Genomic DNA, 20978 nt, shown 5'->3' on the forward strand with positions numbered 1-20978 from the left:
AGTTAGTGGCAGTTTATGGTGATGGTTGTACCACGCTGTTGACTCGCGGTACGTGAGGACCTCGCGCTGACCCCACGGCACGTGAGGACCCGCGCTGACCCCACGGCACGTGAGGACCTCGTGCTGACCCCACGGTACGTAAGGACCTCGCGCTGACCCCACGGCGCGTGAGGACCTCGTGCTGACCCCACGGCACGTGAGGACTTCGCGCTGACCCCACAGCACGTGAGGACTTCGCGCTGACCCCACGGCACGTGAGGACCTCGTGCTGACCTCACGGCACGTGAGGACCTGGCGCTGACCCCACGGCACGTGAGGACCTCGCACTGACCCCACGTTACGTGAGGACCTGACGCTGACCCACGGCACGTGAGGACCTAGTGCTGACCCCACGGTACGTGAGGACCTAGTGCTGACCCCACGGCACGTGAGGATCTGACACTGACCCCACGGTACATGAGGACCTTGTGCTGACCCCACGGTACGTGAGGACCCGGCGCTGACCCCACGGTACGTGAGGACCTCGCGCTGACCCCACGGTACGTGAGGACCTGGCGCTGACCCCACGGTACGTGTGGACCCCGCGCTGACCCCACGGTACGTGAGGACCTCGCGCTGACCCCACGGTACGTGAGGACCTGGCGCTGACCCCACGGTACGTGAGGACCTCGCGCTGACCCCACGGTACGTGTGGACCCCGCGCTGACCCCACGGTACGTGAGGACCTCGCGCTGACCCCACGGTACGTGAGGACCTTGTGCTGACCCCACGGTACGTGAGGACCTGGCGCTGACCCCACGGTACGTGAGGACCTCGCGCTGACCCCACGGTACGTGAGGACCTTGTGCTGACCCCACGGCACGTGAGGACCCGGCGCTGACCCCACGGTACGTGTGGACCCCGCGCTGACCCCACGGTACGTGAGGACCTCGCGCTGACCCCACGGTACGTGAGGACCTGGCGCTGACCCCACGGTACGTGAGGACCTCGCGCTGACCCCACGGTACGTGTGGACCCCGCGGATGGTTGAATTGATATATAGATGATTGAATCCATCTATATATAGTATAGATGGTCACTCTACGCCTATATATAGTATATATATAGACATCTATACTCTCTCTCTCTCTCTCTCTCTCTCTCTCTATATATATATATATATATATATATATATATATATATATATATATATATATATATATATATATATATATATATATATATATATAGGGGAAGAGAAATGTTACTCCGTGCGCCGTAAATACTTGGCAAGGCTTGGAGACATAATCAATATTCTCTCTCAATCATAGAAAACCTGGACTGTTGCCTTACCATCCCTGGTGTTCGGGGCGGGTCGCCGACCTCTCTTGTGGGTCATTGCTTGTATCTCGGGAGGTATCTTGTATCTCCTGTTGGATGTTGCTGTTGATATACTGATCTATTATGTATGCTAAAATACTAATACAAAATAAATTTCGAATATCGATATTTTTAATCTTTGTATATCAGTAGAAATATACATCGAGTGGTAGACATGATTCAAGCCCACAGGTCGAGGGTCATGTCAGTCATGTGAGGAAATATGTGAAGTTGTAAATTTATCACTGTGAATAACAAGTTTTTTTTCCGACGCTTGTGTTTTTTTGAGCAGTGAAAAGATTTTTACGCGCGTTTAAAACATGCATGGAAATTAGTTGCTCTCGTGATGAGAGTGAGTGAGCATTGGTGGGAATTACTCTCCTACTGAGTGAACATGAGTACATGAGTACACGAGTACATGAGTGACACGAGACACAAGAGTGCATGACACAGAGTGAGATGAGCTGTGTCCGCCTGTCAGTGCTACGCAGCCTGCGGATATATCACTCTAAGTTCACTGAAGAGTCATTAGAATAGTCAAAAAAATTAATTTTTTCTTTCGTGAGCGATGAATGAACAACATTTCTGGACACGCGATTTGATGAATGTTGTCTTTTGTTGCGGCTTGTGAAAGAATCAATAACAAAAATACGGGAAGCAGCACTGCATAATGCTGCTTGTAAAAGAAAACGCATCACCAACACACGGGAAGAAACACTGCATAATGCTGCTTGTAAAAGAAAACGCATCACCAACACACGGGAAGAAACACTGCATAATGCTGCTTGTAAAAGAAAACGCATCACCATCACACGGGAAGAAACACTGCATAATGCTGCTTGTAAAAGAAAACGCATCACCAACACACGGGAAGAAACACTGCATAATGCTGCTTGTAAAAGAAAACGCATCACCAACACACGGGAAGAAACACTGCATAATGCTGCTTGTAAAAGAAAACGCGTCACCAAAAAGGGAAAGAAACAGTATATTCACATATTCAAGTCCCGTCACGAGCTTCTGGCCGCTGCTGTAAATACTATATGTAAATATATCTTGAATGAGAAACACTTGTAATCTGGTAAAATGGAATTAAACACGTAACAGAAATGTGGCTGAGGGTACTAGCAAGCGTGGGAATATTTCCTCCCAACAGAAGCATGTGTTGGGAGGAAAAGAGGAACCATAAAAGCCTGGAAGGGGACACTTTACCTCTGTTGCTATGTATGTACATAGATTTTTATCTTGTTTCCCCCTGTCTTGAGTTAGCATATAGATTGGAACACACGGGCTGACCCCACCCTCATCCCCCTGTTCAACACCACTTTTCACACTTTACAACATTTGTTTGGTTACAGTTCGGAGGGTTGCCTTGTACCAAATGGATTTAGTCAGCACTACAAGTGAAAAACATTGCAACTTGTGCACAACAGCGTACTATTGCGCTCAACGGTGTACTGCAAATCACGGTCCGCAGTTTCAACCCAAATCTTTCCAAATGGATTTTGTAGTAAATTTACAAAATTCGCTTGCTTTGTTGGTAATTAAGTAGTGTTAATTTTCGTGTTAGGCTTTCAGTCTATCACCATCTGGAGGGTTATTAAGACCATGACACTACCTTTCTCACTAACCAGCAAATATATTTTAATCCAAAACGGTGCTCAGGCCAGAACTAAGCTCTCAGTGTATATATATACACTGAGAAACGGGTTACACATCTGTGTATATATATATCCTTTGAAGCGGAGTATAACTCTCGATGCATGTATGATGATTCACGTCTAATCAAGCTCTTATATTTAATCAGGAAGTATGATAAGATATACTGGATATAATACCGCTTGTACTTGTCATTGCTGTACAATATTTTTCTTGTAATAATATATCAAGTACTTCCCCTCACCCACCTTCCTCCTCACCCACCTTCCCCTCATCCACCTTTCCCCTCACCTACCTTCCTCCTCACCCACCTTCCCCTCATCCACCTTTCCCCTCACCTACCTTCTTCCTCACCCACCTTCCCCCTCACCCACCTTCCCCTCACCCACCTTCCTCCTCACCCACCTTCCCCTCACCCACCTGCCCCTCACCCACCTTCCTCCTCACCCACCTTCCCCTTACCCACATCCCCCTCACCCACCTTCCCCCCCCTCACCCACCGTCCCCCTCACCCACCTTCCCCTCACCCACCTTCCCCCTCACCCACCTTCCCCCTCACCAACCTTCCCCTCACCCACCTTCCCTTCACCCACCTTCCTCCTCACCCACCTTCTCCTCACCCACCTTCCCCTCACCCACCTTCCCCTCACCCACCTTCCCCCTCACCAACCTTCCCCTCACCCACCTTCCCCTCACCCACCTTCCCCCCTCACCCACCTTCCCCCCCTCACCCACCTTCCCCCTCACCCACCTTCCCCCTCACCCACCTTCCCCTCACCCACCTTCCCCCTCACCAACCTTCCCCTCACCCACCTTCCCTTCACCCACCTTCCCCCTCACCCACCTTCCTCCTCACCCACCTTCCCCTCACCCACCTTCCCCTCACCCACCTTCCCCCTCACCCACCTTCCCCTCACCCACCTTCCTCCTCACCCACCTCCCCCTCACCAACCTTTCCCCCCTCACCCACCTTCCCCCTCACCCACCTTCCCCCTCACCCACCTTCCCCCTCACCCACCTTCCCCTCACCCACCTTCCTTCTCACCCACCTCCCTCTCACCCACCTTCCCCCCCTCACCCACCTTCCCCCTCACCCACCTTCCCCTCACCCACCTTCCCCCTCACCAACCTTCCCCTCACCCACCTTCCCTTCACCGACCTTCCCTTCACCGACCTTCTCCTCACCGACCTTCCCCTCACCCACCTTATTAGTGAAGAATAAGAGTCAAACCGGAGGAGACAGAACCCTGCGGTCTAGCGGGAGTCCCGGCTTGATGTCTGAGAGGAGGAACAATCATAGTTTGTCTCTTATCCTTTATTATCACTACCGACGGAACACACAGTATCACGAAACGATTGTGGTGACGGTGGGAAGGAGGGTTCTACCTCTACCACAACCATAACAACTCCCCCACAAGCCCCACAACCACAACACCTCCACCACAAGCCCCACAACCACAACACCTCCACCACAAGCCCCACAACCACAACACCTCCACCACAAGCCCCATAACCACAACACCTCCACCACAAGCCCCACAACCACAACACCTCCACCACAAGCCCCACAACCACAACACCTCCACCACAAGCCCCACAACCACAACACCTCCACCACAAGCCCCACAACCACAACACCTCCACCACAAGCCCCACAACCACAACACCCTCAACATCCATCTCCATAAGCACTCCACCACCCCAACGTTTAATTTCTTAAGTACATCATTGGCTGCACTTGCCACAGCTGACACCAGTCCTGCCAGCAGGTGTCCTTACCTAACAGCGTTAACCTAACAGTGCTTATGAAGAGTGAGGTGCAGCTCTTTGTTCCCCGCGGACTATCCTTGTGGTACCCGGTGCGATATTTTGTTTAAACTTTACTGACATTCGAGGTCTTTGTCAGTGCACGAGTATTTCCTAATATTTCTTCGATTTTGGCTTTTCCAGCATCATCTAAGTCTTCTTGTCTTAGATCCGCTTTTAAATAAACTAAAGATTGGCAGATGAAGTTCAGTGCTGACACTTGCTGGGCTCTAAGCTTAGATGGTGGTAACGAGCTACGAGATATCAGCTGGACATTGCTGAAATAAGATCATTTAAATGCAAACATCTTCATGTTATCTTAATCCAATTAGCAACAAGAAGATTTAGTAATAAAATATCTGATGTTATTCCTCAGCTTTATCTTGCTCTTGCTCTTGTTACGCCCCATTTAGATTATGTAGCTCAGCTTCGGGTACCGTAATATATAATAAAATATATTCGTCAGAAAAACTTCGAGGATTAAACAGCTTCCCGAGAACTCCTTACGAAGAAATAATAAGAAATCTGAAAGTACAGATTCTAGACAGGAAGAGAAAGCGAAGACGTAATTGAAATATATAAAATGAAAATGAAACACACACATATATATATATATATATATATATATATATATATATATATATATATATATATATATATATATATATATATGTGTGTGTGTGTGTGTGTGTGTGTGTGTGTGTGTGTGTGTGTGTGTGTGTGTGTGTGTGTGTGTGTGTGTGTGTGATCAAAGCTTGATTGGTCCCCAAGCATAGAATCACTTAAACTCTTGAATGACTCTTGACTCTTAAACAAACTCTTGAGTGACTTAAACTCTTTGACCCCTCAGGATTCGAACCCTGGCCGGCGCGGGTCTTCCAATCAACAGCGCTGGTACTCTGACTACTGCAATGGATATACAGTGGATAAGTTTGGATTTCGGAAATACTTGGGTAAATACTAGTTCGGTAACAGTGTTGACCATTTACTGGGTAACATAATAGAAATAGGATCCCATAATTGTTTCAAGCGTAGGTTACATATATATGAAGTAATTTGGATGGATATAATTAAGAGCTGCCAGGTATGGGCCAACAGTCCTTCTGCAGTTTCCTTCATTCTTATGTTCTTATATTTATCTCATTCTCATTGTTTCACCATGTTAAACTGTATCTCACCATCAATATTCCTGTATTTCTGTCTGCCTCTTTCTCCTGCGGACCCAGCCCTTCTCTAATGGCTCCCGTTACCCACCTGTGATACCGTAAACATCCCAAGGTGTCTTATATCTTGAGATTCGCTCCGCCCTGTTTACCAATCACTCATCTCTCTGCTCAGGCTGTTGACTGACACATTACCCTCCCCGCCAGCCTCCTCCACACATTCACTGGAAGAAAATAATTTCCTAACATTTCCTGCCTCAGACTGGCAGTTTCCCCCTGAATAACATACCTGTGATAAGGCATCTGTTATGAGCGCTCTCTGTCTCCTGAAATAAATATTTTAAGCAGTAATAGATTTCCCTTTATGATACTGACTTAGTATATAGAGTGAGGGGCGGCTCTTGTGCCGGGGCCACAGTTGTGTTCATCACAAGTGCACACAGATGTTCTCACATTGTTGTCTTGATGTAAAGGGATGATTTCCAGCATGGGTACGCAACTCTGGTTCGAGATTATTTCCTATATGGATGTAAGATGGCCGCCAGGCCCAATTCGACTAGTTTGGGGAGATGGGCTATATCTTGGAAATGGTCGCTTCTAGCTAAAAACTATAAAAGACCACTTATCTAAGCAAGTAACAGTCTTAAGAAGCTGGTTACACAATTTTTATATACATACACATACATATATATACATACATATACAAATAAATGAGCTGTCACGAATAAAGCTTCTCATTCTTATTCAGATAATTATGTCTTTGTTGTTCCACAACTTTACCATCAAGTTGTTACCATGATGTTGGTGACCATGATGTTGGTGACCATGATGTTGGTGACCATGATGTTGGTGACCATGATGTTGGTGACCATGATGTTGGTGACCATGATGTTGGTGACCATGATGTTAGTGACCATGATGTTGGTGACCATGATGTTGGTGACCATGATGTTGGTGACCATGATGTTGGTGACCATGATGTTAGTGACCATGATGTTGGTGACCATGATGTTGGTGACCATGATGTTAGTGACCACGATGTTGGTGACCATGATGTTGGTGACCATGATGTTGGTGACCATGATGTTGGTGACCATGATGTTAGTGACCATGATGTTGGTGACCATGATGTTGGTGACCATGATGTTAGTGACCATGATGTTAGTGACCATGATGTTGGTGACCATGATGTTGGTGACCATGATGTTGGTGACCATGATGTTGGTGACCATGATGTTGGTGACCATGATGTTAGTGACCATGATGTTAGTGACCATGATGTTGGTGACCATGATGTTGGTGACCATGATGTTGGTGACCATGATGTTAGTGACCATGATGTTGGTGACCATGATGTTAGTGACCATGATGTTGGTGACCATGATGTTAGTGACCATGATGTTGGTGACCATGATGTTAGTGACCATGATGTTGGTGACCATGATGTTAGTGACCATGATGTTGGTGACCATGATGTTAGTGACCATGATGTTGGTGACCATGATGTTAGTGACCATGATGTTGGTGACCATGATGTTAGTGACCATGATGTTGGTGACCATGATGTTAGTGACCATGATGTTGGTGACCATGATGTTAGTGACCATGATGTTGGTGACCATGATGTTAGTGACCATGATGTTGGTGACCATGATGTTGGTTACCTCCTCAGCGAGATTAAAATCTAACTGGAAACTTACCGTGTTTAAATAATATTAATTTAACCGTCTGTTTTCATATGGTTTTGTTTACACAGACGCAGGCTAACTGCTGTAAATTGGTCATGTCTGCTCACTATTTATATATCCTGTCTAATGCGAATATCTATACCACAACAATGTGTATAGTGTGTATCTTTTTGTTTTAGTATACAACACTGGCAGAGACAACACCTCACACTGATAGTAATCCCCTTCATTCCACCCCTGGAAAATAGCAGCTCCACCCCTGGTATAGCTTCAGTTCCACCCGTGTTAAGGCGTCCACCTGCTACCACGTTAACACACCCGGGGTTCGTCTCCCAGAGGGCCCAGATGGATGCAATGTTAATTCCCAGGTAAGAGTGGTTTACATTTTATATGATGTAAACCCGAGGTTGTTCAACACCAGACTGCCTTACTGAGGGGCGGGCAGGTCTATACGACAAGCTCAGTGTGGGTTAACCCATTCTTCGTCTCATTCCTATTGCGGACGTTGATATCATATTTTATTTATATGTGCATCAGCCATTGGAATAGTCACGACATTTACATAAGTTTTACTGGAAACACTTTACTAATAACTAATGTGAAACATACGCACATAAAAATACACATTAAAATATCTGGCTTAATGCACAATTATTACAAATTAACTGTTTATTAATTAATCAGATAATAAAAATTGAGATAACACTCCATTATAGAAATCAAATATATTTTTCCTTTTGTTTAATTTTCGAAATGGCAGTACAGTTTCCCAGTCCGTGACGGCACAGAGGCGGCACACACGCCCAAGCCTCGCCAGCTAGTCCCTGTGTTCAAGCCCTGGACATGTGAGGACTGACTGGGCACTAAACCTAAGCTCTTAGTTCCTGTTCACCCAGCAGAAGTTGGAGATATATTTTGTAAGTCGATTGGCTTTAGCTCCACCTCTAGTATAGCTTCAGGTCCACAGTGTTGCAGGGAAAGCTAATAGGAAAAGGCTTATTATGAGTTATGAAAACAGGACAGTTATCAGCCTCTTGAGTCAGAAGTCGCGTGCTGTGCCCACCTGTGCATATAAAAGACTAATATTTATAATTACCTGCATTGAGGATCTTAGGGATAACAGGTGTTTTATAAATATAATTTTTAATCACTGAGAGTTATAAATTAACAAAATAGTATTGGACACTGAGGGACTAAATATGCCTTTATTTGTATAAGAACTGATGCTCTCTGATCATGTCATAAAAATATTAATCATTCTTTGGTGTGTTTTCTCTCACGCCTTACGAGGTGAACAGTGACATGTTGAACATTACCTATACCGGGTGAACCGATAATACGTGCATCTACTCATGCTATATATATGAAACTCAACGCTGAAATACAAAAAGGAAATTATATTAATTATATGTGTATTATATACTTTAAGTGACACCCGGCGGTGCCCGGATCTGTCTGTCTATTTACCCCCGCCCTCATCATTTATCTTTTCCTGTTTCTTTTCCTCTATCACCCTCTCTCTTACAATATCGCTAATAACACATTAAGAACACTACACATATTCGGTGTATAAACGATGTTCGCCAGCCATTAACAATTCAAAAATTCTAATCTTATATCATCAGGCTTTATTGAGAGGTTAAACTCAGTATCATGTTTAGATTGTTTTCATTCTCGTGTTACCAGCACACTACTCTTTACTCTTTGATAAAATCCTTAAAGTCTAAAACATATGTAACAGTAAGTGTTTATGAGGTCATCAAGCCGGCCACAACAACACATGAACGAATGCAGGTGTTTATGAAATATAATTTAATTTACGAAGGCAAAATGATAGAATAACGACAAGTTAAGAAAATTCTAAGAAAGACGTGACGAAGATTAAGAATAAACTATGAGAGCGAGACAGGCGAACGTAGAAGATTACGATAAGACAGTGAGAACAAATAGGTAGTTGGTGGGTTGAGAGAAGAAAAGTTGCACCAAAATACCTCATAAGTGAACTATTAAGGGAGCTAAGAGAAGTAGAGGAAAGAAAGTGAACGAAAAAAAATCCTCAGGAATAATATGGGGACCTCTGACAAGCCGACGGCTTCCTATTCCCATCAAAGCCATTGATGTCGCCCTCAGGTACATTCGGGTAAACATAAACTAGATTTAAAAAAACAGGATGAACAAGAACAAAAAACGATTGAGACAGGTGACATCAAATTATAAATGTCACCAAGACAGAGGCAGGACGGGCGAGTCCTCCACGTGGCGGGTAACTCTCAGGCCAACCTGTCCTCTTAAAAAGAACGTCGCTTTTGGCCGTTTGCCAGTATGGCCGAATTTGGACGTAATTTGAAATTGAAAAAAATATGAAAATAAATTTGGGATTTTTTTTTTCAACAACAGTAAGTTAAGGGTCCTCTGATAGGTTAGGTGGGCAGGAAATTCTCATAAAGTTTCAAAACGTTATGAAAAACGTTAATTTAAAGTGTCCTCTTATAACCTCTGCGCGTACGCCGGACGACTCAAATAGAAAACGGAACAGAACGTCACTTTTGTGAGTGGATTTCATTTCAAATTACGTCCAAATTTGGCCATAGTGCGCATACCAGCCAAAAGTGACGTTCTTTTTAAGAGGACGGGTTGCTCAGGCAGCCTGGGCTGCTGGGGTCAGGGCAATATATGCATACATGGAAAGGGAAGGAAAGGCAGACTGGAAACGACAAAAACATAATTAGTAAACCAATGATAGAAAAAAAGGCTAAGGGCGGGGAGAGGGAGACTAACCAAATATTGCATGAAAGAAACCAAAAAAGGGGGAACAAGATCTATAAAGAAAAAAGAAAGTGAAAACGAGAAAACTCTTGGAACGTGGAATGGTGCCTAATACATTAAGCATCATTACTGGAGGCAAAACCCACAGGACAACATCAAATATTTATCGTAATAAACTGTGAACACAACAAACAAAAAAGAGTAAAGTATATTCAACAAAATGGAGTTTTCCAACTGAAAAGGAATTTGGCACTAAAATATAGGCTATCATATATTTCTTCCGCCTTTCAGCGACACGGATAAGAGAGATGGATTGCCTTAAGTTCCAATATTGTTCCGGGTTATATAAGAGAAGTGAAATATCCCTCATATTTCCTGCGGATTACTAAGCCAAGGAAAACCCACGCCATTAATCACAATCTCTCTCCGCTGATTGGTTCATCAGGAATATTAACCATCTGCAGCCAATCGGTCCCGAGTTATATCCTTTCGTTATTACGGTCATAAATCTTCCAGGCGACTGGGCTATGGGGGAGATGAGGTCTAACCTGGTACACGAGGCCACCTCTTATTACACACCCTCACCTATGCAAGCCCTGGATTCATCAACCGTTTACTAAACCTATATATCTTTCCTTAATCACGGCGCTTGCTTACGTTTATTAGTTTGTGAGCTCTGAAGCACTACGAGGTTGTTTATAACAATAATAACCTTGGGTTGTGAAGGTTCGAAGCTCGTAAACTATTTAGTATATGTAAAGAAAGCAGCCATGATTAAGAAATGATGTACAGGTTTCGCAAGTAGTTGGGTAAATGTCTGATGATTCCTGGCCTAGATCTGCCGCCACAGCTTGTCACGTGAGACTGAACCAACAGTGATGGGTGACTCTCCACCCTCTACTACTGAACCAACAGTGATGGGTGACTCTCCACCCTCTACTACTGAACCAACAGTGATGGGTGACTCTCCACCCTCTACTACTGAACCAACAGTGATGGGTGACTCTCCACCCACAACTACTGAACCAACAGTGATGGGTGACTCTCCACCCTCTACTACTGAACCAACAGTGATGGCTGACTCTCCACCCACAACTACTGAACCAACAGTGATGGGTGACTCTCCACCCTCTACTACTGAACCAACAGTGATGGGTGACTCTCCACCCACAACTACTGAACCAACAGTGATGGGTGACTCTCCACCCTCTACTACTGAACCAACAGTGATGGCTGACTCTCCACCCTCTACTACTGAACCAGTGTCAAACGCCACTAAAAGCGCCCAACGTTTCACACTGTCGACCCGGTCTCCGCCTCCCTCACGCGGAAACGCCATTTACCTGACATGAGGCAAGAAAGTAATTTAAATTGCAATTAAACTAGAGAGTGAAAACATGCATGCTTTTTGGTTTTTAAATTAAACACTGAATTAAAATGTTATAAGCTGTCAAACCCGTTCCTGGTGTAAGTAAATAGGCACATTATTTGTCATTTTAGTATCATTGAAGACCTGTTATCTTCAGAGAAATTGGATGAAGTACTAGATTTGAAAATATATTACAAAATTGTGTGTAAGCACGCCTAAAAACTCATTTTTAACCTCCTAACGTAATTGCGTTTGCAGGATTATGCTCCAGTCCGTGGGTCCATGGGTCCGTGGGTCCATGAGCTCGTGGGTCCATGGGTTCGTGGGTCCATGGGCTCGTGGATCCATGGGTTCGTGGGTCCATGAGCTCGTGGGTCCATGGGTTCGTGGGTCCATGAGCTCGTGGGTCAATGGGTTCGTGGGTCCATGGGCTCGTGGGTCCATGGGTTCGTGGGTCCATGGGCTCGTGGGTCCATGGGTTCGTGGGTTCGCTAGCGGTTATGTGATATATAATTTCCGACGCTTTGGTGTTGGATAAGATCTAGTCAAACATAATATTAAAGGAGTATATTCTGCTCCCTCTTCTTATAATTCTTTCTCATGACTTATTACCAGTACAATAGATACTTTTAACCTCCAACTATGGTGTTTCCACTTCATCGGTATCTTGTATGTTGCGACCACATCTCCTCTGGTCTTCCTCTTTTGCTGTGCAGACAAGTTTAGTTCTCTCAGCCTGCAATCACTTAACCATTTCTCGTGTTTATAAACACTATAATTGCACATGATAAAAATTGCTACAGCCGGATGTCCAGCACAGAGAGAACCTTGTTACCTAATATCCCGCAACTTTGACGAGCCTGTCGGTCGCCCAGACGGGATCTTGTGTTTCAATTTTAGCCAACACGTACGTTGACTTGAGTGTCGCACATCCAAGAGGTGCTGCCAATCACCGGGAAGCAGCCATGTCTCGTAAATACAGAGATTTTGATCCCCACTACAATTTTGTCCCCATTGCCTCAGAGACACTTGGTGCCTGGGGGTAAAAGTGATGCCAGTTTTTTAAGGAGCTGGGGTCCAAGCTAATTGAAACAACTAGAGACTCTAGAGCCGCCAGTTTCCTCTTTCAGCGCCTTAGTGTGGCGATCCAGAGAGGAAATGCTCACTGCATCCAAGGTTACTGCCCGCCATCTGAAGAGCTGGAAGAACTCGATAACCTGTGACAAGTAGCCTTGTACCTTGCATGTAACCAATGTTGTAACCCCTTTTTGTGTAATGAAATTTTAAATAAAATGACAAAATACAAAAGATATATGGGGTGTTGGGAGAAGACAATATGTGAGTGTACGCGGGTGGTTATCTTGAGATGATTTCGGGGCTTAGCGTCCCCGCGGCCCGGTCCTTGACCAGGCCTCTTTTTTGTTACACATCCGCAGGAAGCAGCCCGTAGCAACTGTCTAACTCCCAGTTCCCCCGGATGCTGCATATCATCTCCTTCGAGATCGAGTGTCCCTACAAACGCAACCAGATGTGATACCCTATATATATATATATATATATATATATAATCACCAAAACAATCCCATATATCCAACAACGATCACAAAAACACTGATCCAAATATGCGGAAAAACCACATTTGTTAAATAAGAGAATGCTGAACGCGTTTTCGGCCAAGTCTGCCGTAAACGCAAGATAGTTTATCTTGCTTTGATCTGATGGTTTTCTAAATTTGATTCCGATATTTTACCAACTTTTCTCTTATAGCTTTTTCCATTGTATTTGATAACTACAATCGTCAGTGAAACTGTCTATTAATAAAAAAGGCGCCTCCCTATCCCTTTTAATACAGTGGCACAATGGTTGTCATTATCAAATTCATCAGCCAGTTTACAATGTTTGAGTTACACATTAAATTATTTACAAAAGGCTTTGCTAAGTTCTTCCGAACATCACTTTACAACCAATGGTGACATTTCATCTATTTATTATTTTGTTTTTAAGAACATAAGAATAATGGAAGTTGCAGAAGGCCTATTGGTCCATACCAGGCATCTCCTGTTTCATTCCACCCAAACTCATTCATATGTATATATGTCTAACTATCGTTTAAAACAATCTAGTTTTCCCATGTCAATTATATTACCCGGTAACTTGTTTCATAAATCTACAAACGTATTGCTAAACTATTTAATTTTAGGCGTTAATAACCTCGTTTCATAAGGGAGGTTTATAATTCTGGGTATTAGCTTTGTTATCCTTCTCTATAGTGTATCAAGTGAATTTTTGCCAATTCTATAGTACAGAGATCAGACGTGAACTGCATAATCTTAATGGGGCATAACAAGACACAGTCGAAGCTGGGAAATGGAAGTGAGCATTCTCCATGGTCTGTTCCTCTGAAGTAACGTTACCTTGATATTGCGAGAAGATGAATCGGAGAAACTGAAGCATTAGCAGAATACTGACCCCACCAATGTCTGTTCACCTGGCCAGTCTCCAACCTTGATTCTAGCGTCTCTCTTACCAGAGGGGTGAAGAAACTATGGCCAGTGATAGTACATATTTCTGTCACTCGTCTTCTTGTGGAAAAAATAAATATTTTGGTGCACATTTCAGTTACAATAATATATTTATCAAAATTGCATTAAATTTAATTTTAAATTACGACAAAATACCATTTTGTTTTCTTATGATTTTTTTTTAGCACCATAACGGCTACACGTTGCTAAGACAACACCCATATACTAACTTCCTAAGTGGATAGAAAGACTCTCTTTGTTAGTTCACTCTTGTTGATACACTTCGCATTAGGAGACAGACATGAGAGCGGCGTTACCTCAGTTTCCCCTGACCAAACTCTTCTCAGCATCAAGACAGTTGATCATTATTTTAGAGGTCCAGACGATGGGAGAACTCTCGCCCCTCGTTACCCACCGCACTTTTGCCCAAGTTTCCGAATACTGAGTGAGGACCCATTCACACCGCCGAGGCTTCACACGCACCTATTCGGACTGAAGGGCCCTCGATTCGCCCACACCCGACACCCGAGAGTCGTGAGGGGTATGCCCCCCACACTAGGCATTGTAGCTCACCTCTCATCGAACAGGGCCAAAGGACGCTGTCACAAAGAGAATCTCACCCTATGACTTTGTGGAATCTGTATCAGCTGGAAATATTTGAGGGGTTTGCTGGCTACGCTCCCAAGATAGCAAAAAGGAGGTATGACCCCTTCACTGCACAAACATGGCAACAGTATCCAGCAACAGGAATTTAAAACAGACAGAAAGTCACAATATCGGATATAAATTTGACACCCAAACCACGCATCTTAAAATGAAGTATTTGACGACGTTTCGGCCTGTCATATACCATTATGAAATCCTGGAGAGTTTCGGTCCTGGATGAGCCAAAACGGTCCGGGACTTGATAATAGTCCAGGACGGAATGAAACTTCGTCGATACCTATATTTTCATATTTGTGGATTGGATATATCATCTTAAACACGATTGATTTAAACTTGTCCAAAACTGCAGTACACGAGACATAATAATATGTTTAAATATTTCATTAAGCTGAATCTTAAATATAGCCCGAATAGGAAAGACCAGCTTGGGCCGGATAGTGCCTATTAGCCTCAATTAGTGTTGGTTAAGTTAGATTTGGTTAGGTTAGCTAAGATATCGTTAGACTAGGTTTTGTTTAGTAAGGTTTCTTCAGGTTATGGGAGGTTGGGTTAGATTAGGTTAGGTTAGGTTAAATTAGGTTAGGTTGGGGTGGTTTGCCCTAGATTAGCTTAGATAAGTTAAATGGGATATGCACAGTATCACATTAAGCTCCGTTTGTTCCATTAATGAATTCATAATATTGTACACATTGCATTATATCGCACATGTTGCAGAATTTCCAGCATAATGAATTACAAACACATTTATCTGTATAAAAATAATAATTTGATTAAAGTGCTAGAGGTATTCAATAGCGGGTATTCACTTTCTAAACTCAAATGATATTTGAGAAGCCTTGAGTCTAACCTGTTTACATAGAGATGGAGAACGGAGCCGTTAAAGATACACAAACAGGAAACCCAAACCATTAAAAAAACAGTAATATTGTAAGAAAATACATGATTAGATTGTCTCACGAGATCTATTAATGGAAATAAGCACAATACAGACTTTGGAGAGTATAAATAAATATTGCAGCTATACACAAAGGGTCGAACCCGTGCCTCTGGACTCCTCAGACCCTACTGACAGTGCTGGTGTCTGATGGACGCAGGTTTGATCCCATCTTACGACCTCAATATTTATTCCTAGAATCATTTTGGTCTTGTGATTTCACTGTTCTTTGGAGAGTAGTGATACACCATTCAGTACGACGTTCAGCGTTCCTGTGCACTCACTATCCAAGAGTGGCATTGATTCGACGCTCAATCAACGTTGATTTGGTGTTGAATTGGCGTTGTGTGCACGCTGGGGTATGGCATTGTTATCCCACGAAGATTTATGAGGGGTTATCTCAAGTAAGATAACATTACCCTGATAACACTCGCTGATAACGCTACTGTCCTCAGGTAGCCTCATGGTGACACTGTCCTCAAGTAGCACCAAGGTAACACTGCTCAAGTAGCACCAAGGTAACACTACTCAAGTAGCGCCAAGGTAACACTGCTCAAGTAGCACCAAGGTAACACTGTCCTCCAGTAGCACCTAGGTAACACTGTCCTCCAGTAGCACCAAGGTAACACTGTCCTCCAGTAGCACCAAGGTAACACTGTCCTCCAGTAACACCAAGGTAACACTGTCCTCCAGTAGCACCAAGGTAACACTGTCTTCCAGTAGCACCTAGGTAACACTGTCCACCAGTAGCACCAAGGTAACACTGTCCTCCAGTAGCACCAAGGTAACACTGTCCTCCAGTAGCACCTAGGTAACACTGTCCTCCAGTAGCACCAAGGTAACACTGTCCTCCAGTAGCACCAAGGTAACACTGTCCTCCAGTAGCACCAAGTAACACTGCGTTCGCGATCCTTCGACGCTGACTTGAGACCTACACTATCGTAAACGTTCTCCTAGTTTGCCACAACGTACAAAATAGAAGGTGCTAAGCTAACCAGAAACGAGCGACCCCAAGCAACCCACCTAACCTAACCTACCGGTCCACAAATGTCAACTTTTGAGCTACTTGATATAGTTTGTATTTGTGAACGTTGGTGACTATAAAGTACAAAATGAGACTTATTAGTTAAGAACACGGGGCGCGGGGCCCGTCCTCATACCCGCCCTGTGCATCATATGAGGCTTTGTATCTATAAACACAGAATGTTTATGGCAAGTATGAATTAATTTATGAGTTAAATTTTAATGCACATTCTTCTTCTTTGCTTTATTTGCTTTGCTTATCTTCTTTGCTAATTTGTGTACGTTGCTTCAGAGAGACTGTCATTTAACGTTGTTGGAGACGGCTCAACCAAGTCAACTAAAGCGAATTTTATTTGCAGCAACAACAAAACTCTTGCAATGTTGTCTTTTATGTGGCCGTATCGGAGGTTGTTGGGGGGGGGGGGTTCAGGGGGGGAGTGGAGGGGGTGGTGGCGGGGGGACAGGTGTGGCGGGGGGGGGGGGGAGGCAGAAGACAAAGGTGGTGACACAGGCGAATGAGGTTATGAAGGAGGGTTTGGCCGGAGAGTGTGGGGAATGAGAGCTTACGGAGAGATTGCTCTCGTAGCCCTAAGACCGTCAATAGTTTTTACGAGAGGCAGCATTCATGGGTTCACGTCCAAGGTCCTCACAAGGGGTTTACGGCCCGTGTGCGCCTCCTGCTTGTCCTCTGTCTTCCGGCTCAACATTTTTACGCTTATCTTCTTCACCTTCTTTATAGCTCTGGTTGATATTTTTGTTGTGTTTCCGTCTTTGTCTCAGTTTGGGAGCGGCGGGCCGGCTTCGGTGCTCCAGTGTTTGCTTCACACAACTGTTTTACAGCTCTGAATGTATGTACTTTGGGCTTGAGTTGTGTGTATGAGTCGGTGTTTGGCTGGTGAGTGGAGCTTTGGCATAGTGCTGTAGTTTGTGAGTGAGGCTCTTCTTTCACTCAAGAACTTTCTCTTTTACTTTTTCTGAACGTCTGAGTGGATTTATGAGCAATATTTCTTTTTTTTTTGCAACATTTATAAAACATTCTTACAATATATATATATATATATATATATATATATATATATATATATATATATATATATATATATATATATATATATATATATATATATATATATATATATTTATATTTGGGGGGGGGAACCACCTTTGATTAAATTGCAGGGACCCACAGCAACACAAATGTAAACAAACGTGAATGGTCCCAAAGCCAATATGCAACCGAAAACTTCTTCAGGGGTGAGGAGTTTTCGGTTGCATATTGGCTTGGGGACCATTCAAGCTTGTTCGTATTTGTGTTGCTCACGTGGCCCCAACATGCGAGGTGATTCGATGAAATATGTATGCCCAGAGCTGTCAGTCAGTAGTGGAGTCCATCAGCTGTCAGTCAGTAGTGGAGCCCATCAGCTGTCAGTCAGTAGTGGAGCCCATCAGCTGTCAGTCAGTACTGGAGCCCATCAGGTGTCAATCAACTGTCGACTGATATCTGACACTTTCCAGGATGCAACCCACAACAGTCGCCTAATCCCTGGGTCCCAATTTACTTCTAAGTTAACAGAGGCACCATGCGCAAGAAAACGTACCCAAATATCTCGTCCTTCCCGGGAATCGAACCCGGGATCATACGGTTGTGAGCCAATCGATCAATGAGATATAAATCGATATAAATAAACAGACTATCTGAAATTTTCCCCCGTTATCAGTGGCCCGCCTTCCTGCTCGTCGTTACTGAGTCTTCAGTACCTCCCTTCCCTGCTCGCGGCACGAACTGGACCCCTCCCGGCTGCCTAAGCGGCTATATTTCTTTCCCAATTGGCAAATTTTTGTCAAGGTTGACGCGAATATGTGAGAAATGGCGTTATACGTCCTCAAGTGGGCATTGGGGAGGAAGTATGGGGGCGAGCCTGCTGAATATTAATTCACTGATGGCAGAAGGTTGATTTACGATGGTAAGAACTGTATTTATAGATATGACTAGGTTCATTCAGGGTAACTACTTATTGCATGTTATGTCTAGTATATATTGAGGCAGTTAGGCTGGTGGCAGCAACAGCATCACTGGGAGAGGAAGAAGCAATGGTTGCTTTAGTAGTGGCAGTGGTAGAAATAGTAACATTGTTTTCCTATTAATTCTTACCTATCAACTAACCACCATTCAGCATATGGGTGCTTCCAAGCGTTAATTCAACTCCCCTCCGATGTTCTCTAGTTATATTTTATCTCAGTTAAAGAAAGATGGTCTCAGTCCACCTTGTTTATTTAACAAGGTGGACTGAGTTAACAACAATAATAGGTGCAATAATAGCAACTGTAGCAGTAGTTGTTGTTGCAATATGCCATATTTTATGTATTTTAACATAAATATTGTTTACATTCTATGTCACATAACAGTAAAGTATGAAATTAAATATTATTTGAGGTCACATGTAACTTAGTGTTTACTCTAAACAATTGTAAATGTAAATATGGCAAGAAGAGCGTGGGAAGTGACTGGATATAGCCAAGGAATGTTGGGGAGGCGGGGCTAGGAGGTGTGCTCCTCCCTACAAGAACAACTACTTGGTTACATTTAAGGAAGTACATACGCGCGTGGTAGGGAAGCCAGCTGCTGCTCCGTGCGTATCCTTAGGCAGGAGTTGATGAACTGACTGACGCCCTTTCTGGCAATTAGGGAGTTGGACTGGTAGATACCCGGGGATGCAATCTGGTTATTGATGAGTTGACAGACGCACAACGTGAGAGTTGGCTGGAGTGCTCAGGTGTGTGCACACCCGAGATGACTGTGTTGATGTGCACGGGGCAGCTCAAGCATGCACTCAGGTTGTACTCCCCTCACGCTAGGTGTCCGTGCATAGCTGCCATCACCTGGAGTCTGCATGTAGCACGATGACCAACGCTCAATATCAGGTTGTGTTACAGGGTCAAGGAGCCCTTGGTGAGCCTGGAGAAGGCTCACTAGTAATATCACCGTCTTGGATGGAGCGACACGGAACTCAGTGTCGCTCCAACGAATATATTGTAATTAATTAGTACACGACCTCAATACTGAGTCAAGGCTGTTATCCGGATGAACTCATCCCTGGTGACGTCATACGAACTCTGGGAAGGAACCAATCAGCGTAGAGACTTTGAAGATGCTACCCTCTGATTGGTGAATTCATATAGAAGATCGTTGAGACTGGTAGGTCAGCCAATTTGAGTTGCAAGCGATAAAATTCCTTCTAAGCAGGTCATTCAGCGGAGACAGACGTGTGGGGGGGGGGGGGAAGGGCTGGCCGAGGTAGACGACCCGTCGTCTGAAGGAGTTACACCGCACAAATTATTACTGTTCTCGCTTCCAACGCAGAGTTATTACACGGTTAACGATAACAAGATATGAGGACGTTAGCAAGAACGCGGACGTGGTTCGATCGTAACAACTGTGTGTGCGTAGCCGTGATTTGTTCGTGACACGTGACCTTAATTACGTACGCCACGATCATAACCACGATCAGCCGATTGTGTGTCGAAGATCTACGCCAGCTGCAGCATCGTTGTCTTCATCCTTATATTTCCTGGTGCCTGAGGTTGGTGAGCGTGGGACAGTCGGAGAGGCGAACACCGCCTCCACAGTGGTGACGGATCACACACATGGCCAAGGGCCACACGCTTGACCTGTGTCTTGTTGCTTCTGACACTTCACTCCTTCCTGAACCTCTGGCAGCTGTCAGCCATATTACAAACTGGTCACATTCCTAGCACAGGTCGTCAGAAAAATGTGAAATTTGGGCACACAGTCTGGCAATCATGGAATAGATGAGTTAACTGATACCCAGCAAGGCAATCAAGGTAGTGATGAATTAATAGATGGCCAATCAGGCATCAGGGTATTGATGTATTGTTTACATGTACCTGTGGACCATCAACCCTTTCTCCATATTTTCCTACACTCACCCTGCTCTGTGATGACTTAACATCTCCTCCCTGTACTCCCCTGCCATACGTGTCTCTAACCTCCACGTCAACACT

At 44.3% G+C, this 20978-nt stretch overlaps 1 protein-coding gene across 1 annotated transcript; it reads left to right on the top strand.

Annotated features, from left to right (window-relative positions):
* Positions 1-11319: 11319 nt before the first annotated feature.
* Positions 11320-11793, top strand: LOC138366841 (integumentary mucin A.1-like). The gene has a single exon (XM_069328128.1). The coding sequence runs from the start codon at positions 11320-11322 to the stop codon at positions 11791-11793; it is 474 nt and encodes a 157-aa protein (XP_069184229.1).
* Positions 11794-20978: the final 9185 nt, after the last annotated feature.

Source organism: Procambarus clarkii, chromosome 20 (assembly GCF_040958095.1).
Source record: "Procambarus clarkii isolate CNS0578487 chromosome 20, FALCON_Pclarkii_2.0, whole genome shotgun sequence".
Lineage (NCBI taxonomy): Eukaryota > Metazoa > Arthropoda > Malacostraca > Decapoda > Cambaridae > Procambarus > Procambarus clarkii.

Excerpts from the sequence above, each read along its gene's own strand:
- LOC138366841 (XM_069328128.1), top strand. The coding sequence starts at position 11,320 with ATGGGTGACTCTCCACCCTCTACTACTGAACCAACAGTGATGGGTGAC.